Source organism: Stegostoma tigrinum, chromosome 21, assembly GCF_030684315.1.
Source record: "Stegostoma tigrinum isolate sSteTig4 chromosome 21, sSteTig4.hap1, whole genome shotgun sequence".
NCBI classification, from domain to species: domain Eukaryota; kingdom Metazoa; phylum Chordata; class Chondrichthyes; order Orectolobiformes; family Stegostomatidae; genus Stegostoma; species Stegostoma tigrinum.
In genome coordinates this window covers 12,599,025-12,619,722 of record NC_081374.1, presented here as the reverse complement: position 1 = coordinate 12,619,722, position 20,698 = coordinate 12,599,025, and the positions used below count along the sequence as shown (strand labels likewise).

The following is a 20,698-nucleotide window of genomic DNA, read 5'->3' as shown; positions in this document are numbered from 1 at the left end:
CCTTACCATTAATTGAACAAGTCTTTCCTGGTTTGCCTTACCAAAATGCAACACTTCAAATTTATCTAAATCAATCTCCGTCTGCAATGGGAGCTAGCTGGAATACACAATTTCCAGTTGATATTTCAATCAAATTCAGCAATAAATTTGTTTGAAATGTTTGGGTTTGGCTGCCACCATGTTATGTATTCTCGTTTCCTTCTGATTGAAGTCATCACATTTTAGAGTCAGAATATGACATCCAGAAAATAAAATGGCAATAATCAGCCATTTCATAAGAACTGAAAAGCTACCAAGATTTTTCTTCCAGAATACAAAGTGAAGGCCAGCAGAAAATTGTTGGCTGTGTTGCTTGCGTGTTGTCAGTCACAGGGCAGTTGCAGGAAAATTCCAGTGGATGTCCAAGACAAAATGAATGTTACAAACAGCACATCACCTGGTAGGAGTAGCTATTAGCAGCAGCAGACTCATCAAAATGTTAAAGGTAATGTACTGCTAATGCTGGAAAACTGAAACAAACACAGAGAATGCTGGAAAATCTCAGCAGTCTGGCAGCATCTGTGAAGTGAGAAAGAAAGTTAATGTTTTGAGTCCAATATTACTTCTTCAGAACTTCTTCAAAATGTTGCATCATCCAGTGTATTTCATCCTGCTCTCCATGTGGATGGTAGAATGATACAATGACCAAGAGCTTCTGATTACCATTGGGACAGATTCATCCAATGGAAATTGTATCGCAAAGCACCCACTTACCTTTCGATGTCTTTTTTTGTGGTCAGACTTCTCAATTTGGCTGCTCTCAGATGTCTTCATCACAGCCTGCCAGTCTTTGACACAGTGCGAGATAAGTGAACCACCTCCTCCCTCCACCCCCACTCTGGGAAGGTCCTCAAATGTCAGCAGTAACCATCTTAGAGATTTATACTTCAAGGTAAGTGTAATAAAATGTATGGAGCATTTTTTTGGGGTTTTTACATAGCTTCTTTCTATTTATTTTAAGCATTTAAAGTTATTTTTAATTAATTAATTGGAAGTGTAATGAATTTCTAAATTTCGTTCAAAAGATTTATTGCCATTGTTATTTAATATTTAGTGTTAATTAATTCATTCAATTGAATGATTGTGCTGCATAAAGTAGTTGGCAAGGGTTAGCGTGGCCGGTGCATAACATGGCAGCTGGTAGATGACTAAGGTGGCAGCTAAGTGGATGAAGGCTTACAGTGAATGGGGGGAGTAGTTGCTGGGAAGGGAGTTAATGGCAACTGATCCAGGGCGACTGTTGGAGGAGAATAAGGGGTCAAATCTTGGGACACATTAGGAGAGGAATCAGACAGCAGTTTGGGGTCAGGGAGGGATTGGTAGTCTGGGGGTGTTGAATCCTGGGGATTACAGTCAACTCAGGGGATCTGGGATATGGGAACGTGGGTCAGGTCACAATTGGTGAATTATTTACCCCAAAAGGCTGTTGACGTTGGGTCATTAGATATATTCATGTTTGAAATAGACTGATTTTTAATCAGTTAGGGAATCAAGGGTCATGGAGTTAAGGCAGGAAAGGGGAGTTGAGAATTATCAATCATCACCCCATTGAATAACAGAGCAGACGCCACAGGCTTAATGGCCTACTTCTGTTCCCAAGTCTTAGGGGTGGCTTATTGAGACAGGGAAATCTGGTCCAAGGGTAGAATCAGAGCAGGTTGGTTTTTGAGGTGTTGGGGGTCTTGTTTGGGGTGGGGGGTGGGCGCGGAGGTGGTTATGGATGGTTTCTCAGCCTTGGGACATCGGTGAATCAAGTTTTATAGTTGGTGTAGGTTTGAACTCTTCCGAGTCAGTAGGAATTCTCCATCATCTCTAACTCAGAGTTGTGCACGTGTTTAGAGGGTTCCAAATACTGGGTGCTTGCCCATCGAAAGTTTCAACTTTCTGGGCAAATCGCCCAGAGTCAGCTACGTTGGCACTTCAACATAATCCCAGCACATAACTCCAGTCAGAGTTTCTTCACTTGCTTCCTATCTGGAGTTCTGGGTCATTGTGACTCTGCAGTGCAATAGTGAATATTCGCTTAGGAATTGATGCCTAGCTCTTTAAGAATAATGTAACAATAATTATCTAACAAACTGTGCACCCACGTCCTAATGATTCAGTCGGAGAGAATGTAACCGATACCTTACGAAACTATTAATTTTTCTCCTTGGGATCGATGGTCAGAGAATGATATTTTTGAATTGTCAGAGGCCGAGACTGACTTCTTTTTATTTAACGATTTGATGTTTTGATCCATATTGTGCGTCAGATGCATGTTTTAAGGAAACGGAAGAGAACTGCGCAAATTCTGTTTCCGTCAGCCCGCTCTCTGGCCGCAGGAGTTGTTGAACTATTTTTTGCTTTTGTATTTGTTTTCAAAGTTCTAGATTTCATTTTTTTAAGTGCGAAGTTTTAATCATTGCGCTTCTGGAGGTGTAACGTGATCGAGAGGAATTCCGTTGAGTTGCCTTTTTTTAAAAAAAATCAACTTTTCGTCCGACCGAAAAAAATTACATTATGGCCACAGGTGAGTACATTTCTTAAACTCACGTAAAACTCGAGTGTAAAGAGATCCATTCGATTATGAGTGGCTTGACTTCTTCATAAATCTTAGGTTTCAGCCCTTTTTCTAAACTTGTCGCGAAAAAGGCACTGGCGTTTTACTGGATGGGGATGAAGTGTCTTGGACTAAACTCTAAATGGGTTCCAAACCCAAGTTACGTGTGTGGAGAAGAATTTCACAACGAAATGAACGCAGATGAACAAGTTGCAAAATGTTTCAACCATCTTGGTGCTAAATCAGCACAGTTTTGAAGTCCTTATGTCAACAGAAATAGGGTTGGTGGGTTTTTGACCATGCAACGGAGTTGTTTCTTAATCAATTTCCATCTGAAAGCATTGCTGAATCAACATTCACATCTGGTTCAAATTTAGATATGATTCTGCCCTTAAAAGATTAAATAATGAGATTAAGTAGATTGACCAAACCCTTGTATCCTGACATTCTGAAATACGCATGCTTTAGCCCCAGCATGGCAGATGAATTTCACCCTTTTTTCCTGCTTTCATCCTCCTCTTCCCATCACAACCCTCTTCATACCAACTATTTCCCCCCTCCTATCTCAGTCCCTTCTTCCTCAATTTCTTCAACCCCTTCTTCCATTCTTGGTCCCTTTTTGCCACCTCCCAATTTCACATACCTACATATCTCTTCGCTGACTGTCCTTGGCTCCCTCTTCCCCCAAACAACCTCCCATTCCTTCCATGAATTCATCACCACTGGCACATTTGCCTCTGTACCACACACTGTCCTGACATGGATTAAATTCACCATTCCTTCACTTTCACACAGTGTGTGCCATCTGTAAGATGCACTGGAGTGATTCATTATGGCTTTGTCAACAGTATCTTATAAAATTGCAACCTCTGCCAGCTAGAAGGATGGGGTAACCAATGTATGGGAACACCAATATCAACTGCAAGTTCTCCTCTGAGCCACAAACTATCCTAGGTTGTAATTATATTGCTGATCCTTTGCTGTTACTGGGTCAAAATCCTGTAACTCTCTAACAGTGGACACCCTTACACAAGTTAGACTGCAGTGGTTCAAGAACATGGGCTACATCCATCTGTTAGAAGGCGATTAGGAATCAGCAACATATGTGACCTTGCAAGCGATATCCATATCTCATGAATGAGTTTTTAAAAAGTATTCATAGTTCACAAGATGGGGCAAATAATACCTAATTTTCCTGATCATGTAGTAGTGGTAGGTTATTCATGTACTGATAGAGGTGAACCATGAAGTTCAATAAAATGTAGGATGGAATTTGGTCAAACAAGGAGGAAAGTCCTCTGTATACTGATCACTTGATGGAAGTCATTACATATAAAAAAACAAAACTGCTATACAGTATTCTTAAACTGACGGTGGCCTAATGGTATTATCACTAGGGTGTTAATCCACAGATGCAGGCTTAAAGTTCTGGGTATCCAGGTTCAAATCCCACTGTGGTACAGGGTGGAATTTGACTTCAATAAAAATCTGCAATTAATAGTCTAATGAGTCCATTGTTAATTGCCAGAGGAAAAACACACCTGGTTTACTAATGCCCTTTAGGGAAGGAACCTGCTATCCATACCTGATCTGGCCTACTGTTGACATTTAACTGTTCTCAGGGCAATTCAAGATGGGTAATAAATGCCAACCTTGCCAGGAACGCCCTCATCGCATGAATACATTAAAAAAAAGTGAGTTGGAAAGAATGTGCACAGGGTTGTTGACGTTGTTTGGAAAGTGCATCATTTGTAAAGGCAAACATACTGCTCTTTTGACTTCCGGGGGTGCTAGTGCTAGTGCTTCTTTATTTGGAATTAGTGCAGAGGAGGCAGCAGAGGGAAACATAAAATATTTAATAAATAGTGCAAGAGTAGTAGAATTTTAAACCCATAGGAAGTGAGCAGGAAAATTAAATCAGATTACATGTTTCATGCAGTGAAAAATGAGATTAAGTTGCTCATGATATCACAAAATAATTCCAGCTGACGGGAATTCCTTGTTCTTCAAATGAAAGTGCCCTTGAACTTATCCCCTATTGTAATATCAAACTGATTCTCAAATGAATCCAGCACCTTGATTAATTTTATTCAGACAACACAAGTACAATGTTGATGGACTGAAAGGCCTGATTCTGTGCTTTAATGTATAACAAAGAACTACTGACAAATTCTCATGTAGGTCTGTAATGGGCTTCGCATGGCTGACTTTGCAAAATACTTGCTGAAAGCAAGGCCTCGGGAATAGACATTTTACTTCACACTGTTAGGAAAAATAAATACAGGGCATATAGCTCACAGAACAATACAGTGTTTTGTTTATATGACATATAGATCAGATCACAGATGTTTATCTAGTTCACAGCAGGAATTTTAGCACAAAATAATATATCACAGTGCATATTTATTCAAACAGACAATCACATTAACCTCAACAAACTCGGCCAGTTCAGCAGCATCTGTGGAGAGAGAGTTAACATTTTGAGTTCAGCGACATGAAATGTTCTGAAGATGGGCTTTTCCAGCAATTTCTGTTTTTATTTCTGATATAAAAAAATCCATTATCCCGTTGTGCGGACAATGGGAAGACATGGTGCCTTTCACAACCCAAGCCATCCCAGAATGCATTCCAGCCATTTCCAAATATTTGTTATAGTTTTAATGTAGGATTTACAGCAACCAGTTAATGTGATGCAGGTCCCACAAATAGTAATGTGATAACAACCAAGATTAGTCTTTTTTTGTGAAGTTGATTGGAAAATAAATGATGATCAGGATAATGGGGTAAAATGCCTGTCTCTCCAAAATAATGAAATTGGATCTTTAATTCTAAGAGTGGAGGCAGCACGACTGAGAGTGCAACATTCCTCCAGTACCACGGAGTATGAGCTGAGATTTTTGTGTGCAGATCTCTAGAGGGGGACTTGAAGGTAAGCATGCTACCTGCTGAGCATTGGCAAGGTATTGAAGTTTTGGAAATCTCACCTTTGTGCTTAATATTAGGACTGTGAGTGTGCAAGCACCTGCTCTGATAGATGTCTCCAGCACACCCACTTTACAACTCTTGTTCCTGTCTTCAGATGTCCATGAATGCTATCTTCATCATTCTGCTCCCAGTACTTAGTTACATACTAAACCTAATCTTTCAAAAGATTTTTGGGGCTGAATTTAAAATGCCCGGTTTTAGTGCTTCACTTTTTTCAAAAAATATAATCGTTGACCTTCCCTCTATCTCTAATTTCCACGAAGTACTACTCTTGAACAGCTAGGTTGCAACTCTCCCACAATTGCCAATGCAAGTTTTGCATTCAAATCCAAATTTCATTGTGCCACACCACTGTGATCGCACTGCTTGGAGTCAAAAATAAGAATGTATCAGTCCTCATCGACTTTGCTGCTGATGACCATGAAATCTTCATTTTTGTTTCTTTCCTCTGTAATTCAGTGGTACTGCTGTTGCTTGGTTCTGTTCATGTCTGCCACTTGCACATAACTTTGAGTTCCCCTCTTCACAATTTATCTGCTTTTTCTCAGATATTGTGCAAATGGAATCACTGTCCATTTGTGTTCTGTACTTCCCTAACGGAAAAGACTTGTTAAAGTCCCCAACTATTATCTGAGTCAGAATTTAATGTTGGAAAAAACAAAGTCACAATTTTTTGATTTACAATGCCTACCATGATCCATGACACTATCCACCTCCCCAGCTGTCATCGCAAACTGACGTGGGAGGTATTGAAACTTGGCATGTTGCTTGCCATCCCACCCATAAGTAATGGATGCTGTAGTGATTCATATTAAACCTTCACTTGAACCTGAAAATCTGAAACCTCAAGCACAGCACACAGTAATTAGAATGTACTCTTGTGATGTTAAACAATAACATTATTCCTTTGTCTTAGCTACCCATATAATTATATCACTGGTACAAACTACTCTGTTTCTTCCAAGTGTCTGAAATAGAACATTACAGCACAGTACAGGCCCTTCGGCCCTCTATTGTGCTGACCTGCCATACTAATCTGAAGCCCATCTAACCTACACTATTCCATGTACGTCCATATGCTTGTCCAATGATGACTTAAAGGTACCTAAAGTTGGCAAATCTACTACCGTTGCAGGCAAAGCATTCCATACCCTTACTACGCTCTGAGTAAAGAAACTAGCTCTGACATCTGTCCTATATCTTTCACCCCTCAATTTAAAGCTATGCCCCCTCATGCTCGCTGTCACCATCCTAGGAAAAAGGCTCTCCCTATCTACCCTATCTAACACTCTGATTATTTTATATGTCTCAATTAAGTCACCTCTCAACCTTCTTCTCTCTAACGAAAACAGCCTCAAGTCCCTCAGCCTTTCCTCGTAAGACCTTCCCTCCATACCAGGCAACATCCTAGTAAATCTCCTCTGCAAAGCTTCCACATCCTTCTTATAATGCGGTGACTAGAACTGTACGCAATACTCAAATTGTACATTTACATGTGCTATTTATAATATTCAAAAAAATTTTCACCAGCGTTTGTTTCGTAAAGGCACAGAAACTACACGAAATGTACTTCAGAAACTGAAAGAGGACCAGGTTAAAGATTCAAATTCACACCTTTCATCAGAACCCAGTTAGTCAGATGCTAACAACCCGTTAAGTGTTTCTTGCGTCCTTTTGATTTTGTTTTGGATTTCCAACTTCTACAATTCTTTTTACCTCAAATCTTAAAGAATTATTGTGATCCAGGAACAGAATTTTTTTAAGATAAGAAGATGTAGAGCGGAATGAACACAGCAGGTCAGGCAGTATCTTAGGAGCAGGAAAGCTGATGTTTCGGGTCTGGACCCTTTTTCAGAAAATTTCGGGTCCAGACCTGAAACGTCAGCTTTCTTGCTCCTCTGATGCTGCCTGGCCTGCTGTGTGCATCCAGCTGTACACCTCGTTATCTCAGATTCTCCAGCATCAGCAGTTCCTACTATCTCTGATTGATTTAATAAATTCTCAGACACCACTCTAATCTTAAATGTTGATACAATCACCAATTCATCTTATGCTGCCAGTTTTTCATACATGTATGTGTCAGTTTACGTGTGTCTTGGGTAGGCTGGTATCAATTTATAGGGATCTGAGTGACATGGGCTTTGGTCAGACTTGTTGCAGAATTGCATGAGAAGTCTGATGAGGCTTATCTTGACATAAGGAGCAATGTGCTGCCTCTTTCGTGCATATGCCAAATGATGATGCAAGTTTCTCAGTAGGTAGTAGAGTTGCTGATTTAAAGGGGATTATAGCTTTTAAATGCCACAACTTACCTCATTAATATTCAGATTCTTGTAACTCCAAATGAGTCAAAAATCTGCATGTTGAGAATTCTTGTCAGAGCAGGTAACTGGCAACACCAGTTCATCTTTTGCTCCAAAGGACTTCCGTATTGGACATTGGGTCACAGCATCAGAGGGCATGCTTCATGGGCACCAATTATCAGTGCACCCCATGGTTATGGACATTGGTATCTAACAAGTAGCAGCTTTTAAGAACTCTTGTGACACATCTCCATTCCACTTGCAGAATGCTTCATTGCTGTACTGGCTACTATCATTGTAGTGCTACTGCAAAGTCACTATGTGTTCAGGGACACACACCTTGCTCACGGACTGCACCAGGATGCATCTCCAGCTTGTTCAGTTGTTTGCATGGCGCTCACTCACTTTAAGCTTTAGCCCTTCATCCAGAGTTAATAGGCTCACATTGCTGCTGTATAGCTATGCTGCTGACTACAGATGAAAAGCCAGGAAGTTTGTCATGGTTATCAGCAGTCCTTAGTCATGTGAAAGGGGATGGGCTCTGTTCAGTAAGTCCTAGCTCAGTAAGTCAAAGGAACCCTCCATTGCCAGTCCAAGGCTTAGACATGGTCAGTCAGCTACTAGGCGTAGTCAGTGTTAGAATGTTTTCCACATAAGGGGTGAGGAGCCAGATGACAGGCAACCCACTACCCATTTTGATTCTTTCTGCTTAATTCTCCTAGAATGAGAGAGCTGGTATTAAGGGCGAATAAAAACAGGTGGCACAGCTGTTATTTTTGGTGCAAATGGGGAAGTATCCTAAATGAGTGATCAGGCAGCGTGGAGGATATGCAGGGTTAATGGTGACAGGTACTGGATATTGCATTTGATGGTGAAAGTGGTAGAGCATGAGCCTCCCTCTGGTGGGAGATGGGTACTGTGGCAGAGATGGAGTATGAGGTATCTGATAGAGGAAAGTGGCATTTAATTTGGCACAGGGGAAAAGGTAATTGATCTTCTTGTTGCATCACTGTACATAGGTCCAGATGGCTGAGACTGCACTGATGCATGTGGCACATTGGACCAACATGGGATGGTCTGCTGCCAGGGTCCCCTCTACCATTACTCAGTGGAAGAGGATATCCTACCTGTCCATCCAGCAGGACCTTCAGATCCCTGCCCACAAAGTGGGGTGCCTCATATATCATGTCCAGGGCACATGACAGAAACTGTGCAGAGCACTTCCAGACTGACAGTGCTTGTATAGGTGCATAATGGCCTTTTAAGGATAGTGCTGGGACCAGGGATGCTGGTCAACTCCAGGCATCCCAGCAATAATGAGTTCTTCCAGAAGTGGCTCTTGGCAGTGTGGGACAAGAATTGGACAAGGGGCATTCCATGGGGTGCAGTAAGTAGTTACAGGCAAAGTTGATAAGGTACAGCAAGGAAATATCACCAGGCCTCACAGTGAATAACCCTAAAGACTTGATACAATGCGCTTTTAGCCAAAAAAATAGATTAAACATAAGACATTACTGATGCTGGAAATTTAAATAAAAAGATAAAAAGCTACTGAAAATTAGGAGAGGTAGCAAATGCAGGAAGAGAAAGAGTTAATGTTTCAGATCAATATGAAAACAGAATCATTGCCCCTGGAATGTTAACTTTGTCTTTCTGCCTATCTGATCTTGACTTGAGTTCGCAGTGTTGGTTCATCAGCTGGCCTCAATGCTGTTGGGACAAAGAGAAGCAACAATGGACAAGTTTCTTATTCTTGATCGGCAGCCCTTTCTGGAATGTGTACATTGAATTGGAAGAGGCCATAATCAGTCCTCATTCTATTGTCCACACTAGTGAAGAGTCTGCTGATTGTCATGTTTAGACCCCTAAATGAACAGAAATTATTTTGGGTGAGGTTGGCATGTCTGCTTCTACCCAGGATGAATCAGCATTGTCAGATAAAAGGGAGGAAATGCACATATCCATTAAAATAAATAATCATTAAAATCATTTGTCAACAATGGTTCTGTGAGTATATCATATATCCCCAAATGTTTTTTTGAATGCTGTCTCTGATTTTGTTGGCTTACAATATGAAAGCTATAATTAAATGGCTTGAAAATGGAACACTACTTATACCAGTAACTATATTTGTCTTTCTAAACACTTGAACTGTATCATGTATTTTCTTGCTTGTAGTTTTCTGTTTTGATGGTTTGTATCTGCTTTCTTCCTGGCAATATTCTAATTCCCTGTTGTTCGACTGACCTTGAGAACTCAAATTTACTCCATTCTTTAATTTGGAAACTTCATCTGCAACTAACCGCATACTTGCTCGAATGAAAAATTATTTTTGTTATCTGGCATGCTGTAATCAAAAATGCCTTTTGGTGAGGAGTTTACAATGGGAAGCTTATAAGTAAGAATGTGGTAACTTGGACACATAATAATGATATCACTGGACAAGTAATCCCAAGGATTCATGGGTTTAAATTCCACCATGGCATCTGATAGAATTTGCATGTAGCAAGTAATAAATCTGGAATATTAAGATAGTTTCATAATTTCCATTACTAACGCTATCATTGATTGTTATAAAAATTCACTAAGGTCTTTTAGGGGGAGAAAACTATCATCCTTACCTGGTCTGGCCAACCTGTTACTCTAAAGCCACAAGCAATGTGGCTAGATCTTAACTATCCTCTGAAATAGCCTAACAAACAACTCAGTTCAAGGACAGTTAGGGATATGCATCAAATACTGGCCCATTTTAAACAGAGATTAGGCATTATTTTCCCTGAGTCTCATGAGTCTTTGGAACTCTCTTCCTGAAAAGATGGTGGAAGCATAGATTCACGGTAAACTTTAGGTTGAAAGGTTGCCAGAGATAGGCAGGAATATGGATCAGCCATGATTTTATGAACTGGTAGAGCAGGCTGAAGGGCTGACTGGCTCCTGATCAATGTTCCTTTTTTTTTGCATGGACCTCCAAGGTCTGCACGCGGCAGCAACTTCTGAAATTAGAATTGGCATGCAGTTCAGCATGTGTGGACGTTCAGAGCAGCTGTGTGTCTACACTGTATAGTTTAAAGGAAATATTGCTTTTGATCCATATGTTTAGCCATTCCTCATCTTCAATTATTGGACTAAGTGGTCACATTTTCTGTGCCATGTTAACATTACGCTTGAATTCTGTACACTGTGTTTGAGAGAGGTTAAAACCAATGAGTTCTACTGTAGGACATCTTCCCACATGTTGGATTTGACCAACATTAGCCAATCTGTTAAATCCAGCAATGTGGCATTAGACCATAAGACCATAAGACATAGGAGTGGAAGTAAGGCCATTCGGCCCATCAAGTCCACTCCACCATTTAAATCATGGCTGATGGGCATTTCAACACCACTTCCCTGCACTCCCCCCGTAGCCCTCGATTCCTTTTGAGATCAAGAATTTGTCGATCTCTGCCTTGAAGGCATCCAACGTCCCGGCCTCCACTGCACTCCGTGGCAATGAATTCCACGAGCCCACCGCTCTCTGGCTGAAGAAATGTCGTCTCATTTCAGTTTTAAATTTACCCCCTCTAATTTTAAGGCTGTGCCCACGGGTCCTAGTCTCCCCGCCTAACGGAAACAACTTCCTAGCGTCCACCCCTGAAACATTCTGAAACATCACAATATCACAAAATATAACTTGCCACCAACTGTGTCATTGTAGTTGCTTTAAAGTTGCCTTTTCAATTTTGGAGCAATTGCGCATGATTGAAATGCCAAATGCTTTCACTGGAAGTGATCTGGAATATAAATGTGATTATAATTGTTAATAACAAGAAACATGATTATACATTGACCTATGAGAAACATTCAGTTCACTTCACGGGACTAACAAAGGGAGACTAATGCTCCAAATCGTTTGCATTAGGTAGGTAGTTTTGAGGTTACTATTTTCCATCCAATAACATGGCAAGCGGATTGAGAAACTGCAGTGTTTTCATTATCTGCCACGTAACCATAAGTGAACTCCACTTAGTTCTTTGTTAACATAATACATTGATAATCGAGTGGACAGCTCAGAGTTGCTGCTGGCTTGTCAACACTGTAGATATCTTTAGAGTAAATTGATGATGGCTGAGTGAGACAGATTGCAGATTTGTTCAGACAAGTGGAGATGTTTGTTTTAAAAATGGACCTGATTCATAACAAATTATATATTTAAACCACAGTGTGTGACTTGTTGTAGGGTTAAGTGGCTGCCATTTCTTGATAAATTCTTTCATAGCACTTTACGCTTTGGGTAGTGCATTCAAGTTGTAAAACCAGTTTGAATAATTCAGTTAATCAGATGCCTTTGTATTTATATTTTGAATACACTGTTTGTTTTAAATGTTAATATATGGTAAATAGATTTACTTTCCTATAGATCTCTTGGGGAAAATACAAAATAACAAAATTATATGTGTGCAGTGCTATATCAGAAATTGTTTTTTTAATTAAATATTTTGAAAACAATGCACTTAATTATTTAGAAATTGAACTCCATCTCATATGTGCATGATTCTAATTTAATCCACCTTTACTCTATTATTACTAAAGGGTTGTCATTCATCAGGTGACACTATGTAGGCTCGAAGTGAACATTATTGCAGTCATCATGACTCTGTACTGCTTTCTGAAAAACAAAATGATGTGTGTGTGTGTGTGTGTGTGTGTGTGTGTGTGTGTGTGAGAGAGAGAGAGATGTGGGTGGGGGGAATGCTAAATACAAGAAGCCAATTTGTATTCCCACCAAAAAAAAGTGAGAATGGGGCAATATATTTTTAAATAAAATTTTGTTGCTGTCAGTTAAACAATGAATCATCAAAATGCTAATGTGTTGCATAATGGGTCACAGGAAGATTATGATGATTTACATTGGCTCAATCTATTGCCATAGAAACAACATAGAGCTCCATCTTTATCACAACAAGGGACAGTATGTAAGATTTTTGTGTGTGAGATAGACATTTCAGTAGTTCCGAATGACAGTCTTTGTACAGAATGTTTTCTCTTCTGCTTAAATGCATTATTCACTGGGCTGCTATCAGGACTTTAATGGAAGAATTGCTCAAGAATTGTGCAATTAACACATCTGATCCTGTCAGAAGTATATCAGAGAATCATATCATAGAATCCGTACAGTGTGGAAGCAGGCCTTTTGGCCCAACAAGTCCACACCGATCCCCAGAGCATCCGACCCAGACCCACCCCCCAGCACCTCCCTAATCTACACACTCCTGAACACCATGGGTAATTTACCTTCAATGCACCTAGCCTGTCAGGCAGCAGTGCTAACCACTGAGCCACCATGCTACCCTTGAAGAAGAGGACAATTCTTTTTCTCATAGGATCAGAAGTCTCTGGAATTTTCTTCCACAAGGAGCAGTCGAGAAAGTGTCACTGAATATTTTTTAAGGTGGAATTAAATAATTTTTGATTAATAAAGGAGTCCAAGGTTATTAGGAGTAGATGAGAATAGGAGCTGAGGCCACCATCAGATCATTACTGAATCTCACATTATCAACATTCTGGGGGTTACCACCATGAAGAAACTGAACCTTAACAGTCATATAATTTCTGCGATTCCCTGAGAAAATCAGAGACTGGGAATTAATCTTTAAGCACTCCATATATCACAAAATACTTACAAGTGCAATGGTTATTCTTTCACGTGGTCCATCATTCTATATTGATACTCTCATGGGAAGACACAGGGGGGCAGTAAAACAAGGCTTTGATCATGGCAAGCACTGTTTGGAAAATGGTGATGGCAGCACGTCCATAATGCCAAGTCACATTCCTGTAGTGCAGTGGCCGTGTCAAAGAGGTTTAGGTTCAATAATCAGTTAATCCAGAGGTGTGTAGTAGCATCTCTGAACAGGTTGATTAGAATGCCAAGCCAAGAGCTCTGGGGCACAGATAGGGTCCCTGCCTCTGACCCTGAAGACCTGGGTTCAAGTCTCACCTGCTTTAAAAGATGTCTCATAACATGTCTGAAGTTTGATTAAAAGTATGTATAATGCCAAGCCATGATCATGTCATAGCAGCCCAAAGCCTTGTCATTCATATGTATTTAGTATTGTAAATTGTGTAAAGAAAGCTAATCTATCTTTAGAATGGATAAAGACACAAAGTGACTCCCAGAAGTCAAATGACTTGTGGATTCAGATGTTATTGGGGTCAAGCTGTACTTAACTCCGGAAGAAATTGTAAGAGATCTTTGAAATTTAATGAACATTTCCAAGATTAAAATGAGACTTTTCCCCAAATGTGGGAATAGTTCTTCCTATTTCCCCTGAAATCTGATAGAATGAGAGTCATCCAAGCTACCAAGACAGTTAAAAAAGTTATTTACCTTGACTAAAAGATGTCAGATGGATCTGTGCCCTAGACCTAGGCTAACTCAGTACCTGATACAGATGCCTGACACAGCGATTTTGAGAATCTAGAACTGAGGTTCCTCTTAAAAGTCAGGGGTCACTCAGTAAAACAAAGACAAGGCAGAGCTTTTTCTTCCTGAGGCTTGACAGTCCTTGGAACTCTCTCCTTGAAAAGGTTGTGGAAGCAGAGTCCTTGAATATTTTCAAGACATAGATAAATTCTTCTTATGCAAGCTGTTGAGAGGTTATTGGAGTAGGCGGGAATGTCAAGTTGATGTTACAATCAGATCAGTCAGTCATGTGGCATGGAAGCAGACTTTTTGGTCCAATGAGTCCATGTCAACCATGTTTCCAAACTAAACTAGTTCCACCTGCCTGCATTTGGCTCCTATCCCTCCAAACCTTTCCTATTCAGGAACGTATCCATGTAACTGTACCTGCATCCACCATTTCCTCTGGCAGTTCATTCCACACACAAATCCTGTCTCTATAAAAATTGTGCCCTTATATTGTCTTTAAATATTTCTCTTCTCATCTTGAGAACTCTGCCCCCCTAGTTTTTAATTCCCTCACCCTAGGGAAAAGACCCTTGTCATGCACCTCATGTATGCCTGTCATGATTTATAAACCTCAATAAAGTCACCCCTTAACCTCCTATGCTGCAGTGAAAGAAGTTCCAGTCTATTTTTATGTATCTAACCCTCCATTCCCAGCAACATCCTGTCATGATCTTATTGGATGGAAGAGCAAGCTCAAAGGGCTGAATGGCCTTCTCCTGTTTCTAATTTGTTTGATTGTCATTGGGGGGGATGAATAGGCAGGAATGTCTTTACCTCAATAAGGTATATAACCCTGCAACATTAGCCCTTAAATGACATGTATATCTTTCTATAGCCTCAATGAAAATGCCAACATTGCAAATTCTTAAAATCTTACTAGAACTCAAAACACAACTTCGGGTAAGGACTTTGTACTGGAGAATTTATTAGCAGAATAGTTCTTATTTTTAGCAATTTTATTGTTTTCACAATTGTTAAATAAAATATAGATGATTAACCTTTAAATTAAGAGTCTTGAACGTTGGGAATGTGACAAGAATAGTTAAAATGAGCAGAGACACTTAAAAGGCTGCCACATCACATGAATTGTAAGTTGTCAAACTTTTAGGAAAAATTGAAGGAATATCTAGTGACTGAGGCTGACTACCTTATCCAGGAAAGATTGTCCAGAGGGGAATTGCTTAGACATTAAAATTCATCATCTACAATGTACAGTTCACAGTGAAACCTTCAAACTGTTTGCAGACAAGACATCTTGACTCCTCTTTATGCTGGATCAGAAATATAAATCTGAAATACAAAATGGAAATGGAAAGTGTAAACTCCCTCCCCTCACCCGTTTTCTATTATTAATGGATAACAAGGGAACGCTGACAATGGACTATGAAAACTGTTAATAAAAAAAGCCATTTCTACTTACAGTGCATGTATGTCCATTACGTAGTGATAAATTCGAGCAAATGCATTTAAATGGATTTGGCTTTAAGTTTGTTGGGGCTGTGGAGGGGAGAATGGAGTGGCTGTGATGGGCAGTGGAGGATGGAACTGTTGGGGGAGTGGTTTGTGGAAGGAGATGGGTGGGCTGGTTGTCTTCTCTCCCACACAACCACAATTCCCCACCGCTTACCTGCCCCATCGCCAGCTTCACTCTACCCTATCCTCACTTTCCCCCTTGTCTTCCTCACACCTACCCCGCCCCCCCCATGAACTGTTTCAGTAGTGTTTTTTTCTGTGCATGTGTAGTTCCTTTGCGCATAAATCTGAATGCTGCATCATGTGGTGTTTCTGAATTGGCAGTTGCCATCACCTGTTTCCAAGACTAATTCCTGCTTCCATTGATCTGCCATTTTCAAATGCTGCAGTTTCTGCATATTCAGTACACATTGGAGTCCAGTTCCTGCTTTTGCTCAGCATAGTTCACACTGTTAGATCATTTTACCCGTAGTTCTTAGATTTGTTCAAGTTATTCAAGTCACATTCCATTTCCCTTCCCTACTATCTGCTGAATGCATATGCTTGCGTTTTGTGATTTATGCTCAAGGACTTCAACAATTTTCTGAAGAAGGGTCTAGACGCGAAACATCAGCTTTCCTGCTCCTCTGATGCTACTTGGCCTGCTGTGTTCATCCAGCTCTACACTTTGTTATCTCAAATTCTCCAGCATCAGCAGTTCCTACTATCTCTCTCCACATCAATCTGTGCATGTCTTTTTCTGTTTAAATAATATTTAGCTCTTCTGTTCTTCCTGCAGAAGTGCATGACCTCACACATTATATTCTATCTTTCCCCTCGCTTGTCTTTATCCTTCTGCAGGCGGTGTCATCCTCACACACCCTTATGTGTTATCTGAAAACTTGGCCATAGTACATTCACTTTCCTCACCTAAGTCATTAATACGTCTTGTAAATAATTGTGACCCCAACATTGATCACTGACCCCTACTAGTCACAGGTTGCTATCCTAAAAATGCCACCCCTTATCCCAACTCTCTGTCTTCTCTTATTTAACTAATCATCCAACTATATTGCTGGACAAAAGGTTGTTTACCCAGGTCCGGGAGTCTAGAACTGGAGATCAGTCTCAGGATACTGGGTAGGACTGATATGAGGAAAAGTTTCTTCACTTAAAAGGTGGTGAACCTGTGGAATTCTCTAACACGGAAGTCTTTGCAACATAAGTCACTGAACATGTTCAAGACAGATTGAGAAAATTTTTTAGATATTAAAGGCACCAACGTGTATGGAGAGAAAGCAGGAATTTTGCATTGAGGTAGAGGATGAGCCATGATGCTACTGAATGATGGGGCAGATTTGAAAAGTTGAATGGCTTTCTGATGCTTCTAGATTCGAAGTTTCTACATTCAATATACTACCCCTAACACCACAGACACTTATTTTGTTAAGTAGTCCAACGTATGATATTTTCAAATGCCTTCTAGAAATCCAATATTTTACATCCATTGCATAATCTTTATCTGCTTATCTCCCCAAAGAATTTGTAAGGTATGATCTTCACTGCATGATTATGTTATATATTTCTAAATGCTCTGGTATTCCATTCTTCATAATATACAATTAACACTTTCCCAGGAACAGATAACTGGCCTACAGTTGATCGTTTCCCTTCTTGAATAAAAGGTGTTATGTTGGCAGCTTTCCAACGTTGCGTTATTTTTCCAGAATCTAAAGAATCTTGGAAGATTACTACTAGTGCATCTACTATCTCTGGCTGCTTCCTTTAATATCCTAGGATGCATCCCATAATGTCCAAGAGATTTATTTTCTTTAGTCCCTTTAGTTTCCATACTATAGTTTTCTGTTGCAACAGTTACTATATTTATTTATTCTCCTTATTATGCCCCTTGAATATTTAGTATTTTTGGAATGCTATTTGTGTCTTTGTGTATAGAACAATGCAAAGTATTTAATCAACTCCTCTGCCATTTCCTGGCTCCCCTTTATTATTTCCCCAGCCTAAGGGGATTCTGTTCACTTTGTTCTCTCCGTTCCTTTTCATATATATGTAAAATATATATAAATTTAATATATTATTTTCATGTTTCCTCTCAGTTTTTTTTCTTCTTTTTCTTTGTCATCTTTTGTTTTTTAAAACCTTCCCAATTGTCTGACTTGTCAGTAAACTTTGGCACACTTTTTTTTCCTTCAATTAGATGCTATCCTTAACATCCCTGGTTGGTTTATCTACTTGCTAGAATCCTTTTTTCTGAGATATATTTTTATTGTGAGCCATTAACTATTTTCTTAAACACCTGCCATTGTTCTTCAATTATCTTCTCTCAAACTGAATGCTAAATTCTACCATGATAATGGTCTCTGTATTCCAGGAAATCTTTTAGTCTGCTATAATTTATTAAATTTGTCTCTACATATCACCAGATCTAAAATAGTCTGATCCCTGGCTGGATATACTATATATTGTTCTGGAACGTGTCCTTCATGTGCACTATAAATTCTCTCTCATGGCTACCTTGGTCAATTTAACATTTCTCAATCTATGTGAAGATTAAAGTCACTCATGATTAATGTATTGTCTTTGACATGCCCTCATTGTCTCCTGATTTATTCTCTTCCTACCATATTGTTAGTTAGGTGGCCTATACACTATTCCCATCAGTGTCTTCTTCCCCACGTTATTTCTTCTTTCCATAAATTTGTGTTCTCCGCCTTCAGATCCAAGATAATCCCTTGCTATTGTACTTACTCCATTGTGTGTAAACAAAGCTACTCCAACATTTTTCTTTCCTGCATACCTTTTTGTAAAGTCACATATCCTGAATATGTAGTTTTCAATTTTGATCTTTGCGAAGTTGTCCATCTATTTTTTCCACAACCATTATTGAATTGTTTTAAAAGAACCCTGTTTGTTTATGACCCTTAAATAATGGGACCCACTGTGATATATTTGCACAACAGATATAAAACAAAGCAGAACACATAGAAATTCAAACGCTGACAATTTTTTCTGCCATACATGAATGACTACGTGGAAGTGTTACTCAAAGCCCAATTATCCATGATATTCCTTTGATTCTTCCTGACTTCCTTTTTCTTCATGAATCTCTTACGGTAAAACTTTGATCTATATGAACAAATCTAATCTTTCCATTACCAAACATCTTGACTAAATTGTGTGAGGACCACATTTTTTTCATGACTTTTCCCAGTAGCCATTACATCCACTTTTGATGTTTCAATTTAACTAAATTTGAGTTCAACTTCGGTCTTCTTCCTTTTATGTCGTAACTGTTTCTGTCTGGGTTCTTATTCATCAACTGACTTCCAAATATTGTTCAGATATGAAAAAATTGTTCTCGGCTGTCTTCTAAGAAGCAATTAAGCTGGCGTTCAGCCGGTAATGGTGCAAGTTATATTATGATAAATGAATCACAAACTGGCAAGTGTTTTGTTTCAAGACATCTGAAGCTTATTTCAATTTGTATCTAACATTTGCTTTAACAAGTGCAAGCTTAACAATTTACACTGCGCACTCTGCTGCTCCATTTGAAGCAGAATGGTGCTACTTGATAGGATTTCCATGAAATTTGTTTTTTTTAAACAAACATGAGATCCACTGTTGGAAACAATGTAATCTGGCAGCCTATAGCAGCAATTGGACTATGCAAAATACCCAAAGTTTGTGAGTTGTTTTTGATTGATCAGAAATCCAGTAACCACTTTGGTTATCTATGGCAATCTACAGCTGTTGCCCCTGCAAATTCTGTAGAATCAATGTGATGCCTCTACCACACTTTAGCTGGCAATTTCCACAATTGCAAAGGTACCAGTGACAGTTTTTTTATAGCTGGACATATTCTGTGCTGTGTCTTCTATACCATTCTTGGCCACTGACAATAGCTTCTCACTAGATTTGTTTCCAAGTTCATACCTGAGCATTATCATGAAGATTACATCACAATTTCAATCTTTATCTTTCAGGAGTCATGACACTGACTCACCACATGAAATAATCTTTTTATCCATGGATAAGTTATTCTCACAAAAACAACACGCCTGACTTCAAAATCCAGAATTTATGCTGGTGCCATGACTGATGTACACTATTCTCAATTTGGAATCCATATGATTTGTTCTACCGATATCATCTGCTGTGTCTGGTAGCTCATTTGTGGTAGAGAAGAAATGTGTAAACTGTTGGGCTTTACCTATAATGGCTTGGTAATGTAGACGTCACATCATTAAAAAGATATTCTGACCATATGTATTTAATGTCATATTTATAAGCAGACAACATCAAAGTCTGCAGTTCTTTCTTATGAAATTGATGTCTGTCTCTGCATTTGAACTGCACTGAAATCAAAATAGTTGTCAATGCTTATGATCAGTTTTGATTGTGAAATGACAACCAATGAGTATTCATGAAGTTGTTTTATTCAAAAAAAAATCAAAGGCAAGGCTTCATGTTCCATCTGTGCGTAGTTTTGTTCACTAATACTGAGGGTGTTATTATAACCATTATTATTAGCTCTTGTGCATGGGAAATCAGGTCTCACTAACTTGAGTTTTTTGAAGCAGTAACGAAAAGGATTGATGAGGGCAGAATGGTGGGCATGATCTATGTGGACTTGAGTAAAGTGTTTGACAAGGTTCCTCATGGTAAACTGATTAGCAAGGTTACGTCACGTGGAATACAGGGACAACTAGTCATTTACATACAGAACTGGCTAGAAGGTCAGAGGCTGAAGGTGGTGATGGAGGGTTGCTTTTCAGACTGGAGGCCTGTAACCAGCAGTGTGTCACAAGAATCGGTGCTGGGTCCAGTGCTTTGTCATTTATATAAATGATTTGGACGTGAACATAGGACGTATGGTTAGTAAGTTTTCAGAAGACACCAAAA

General features: G+C 39.4%; 1 protein-coding gene across 1 annotated transcript in view; it reads left to right on the top strand.

Annotated features, from left to right (window-relative positions):
- The first annotated feature begins 2,344 nt into the window (after positions 1-2,344).
- Positions 2,345-20,698, top strand: part of LOC125462738 (AMP deaminase 2-like) — a 162,136-nt gene continuing 143,782 nt past the window's right edge. The window contains exon 1 of the mRNA XM_048553026.2: positions 2,345-2,551. Coding sequence (XP_048408983.1) covers positions 2,542-2,551 — 10 coding nt within the window. The 5' untranslated portion in view covers positions 2,345-2,541. The remainder of the gene's footprint in view (positions 2,552-20,698) is intronic.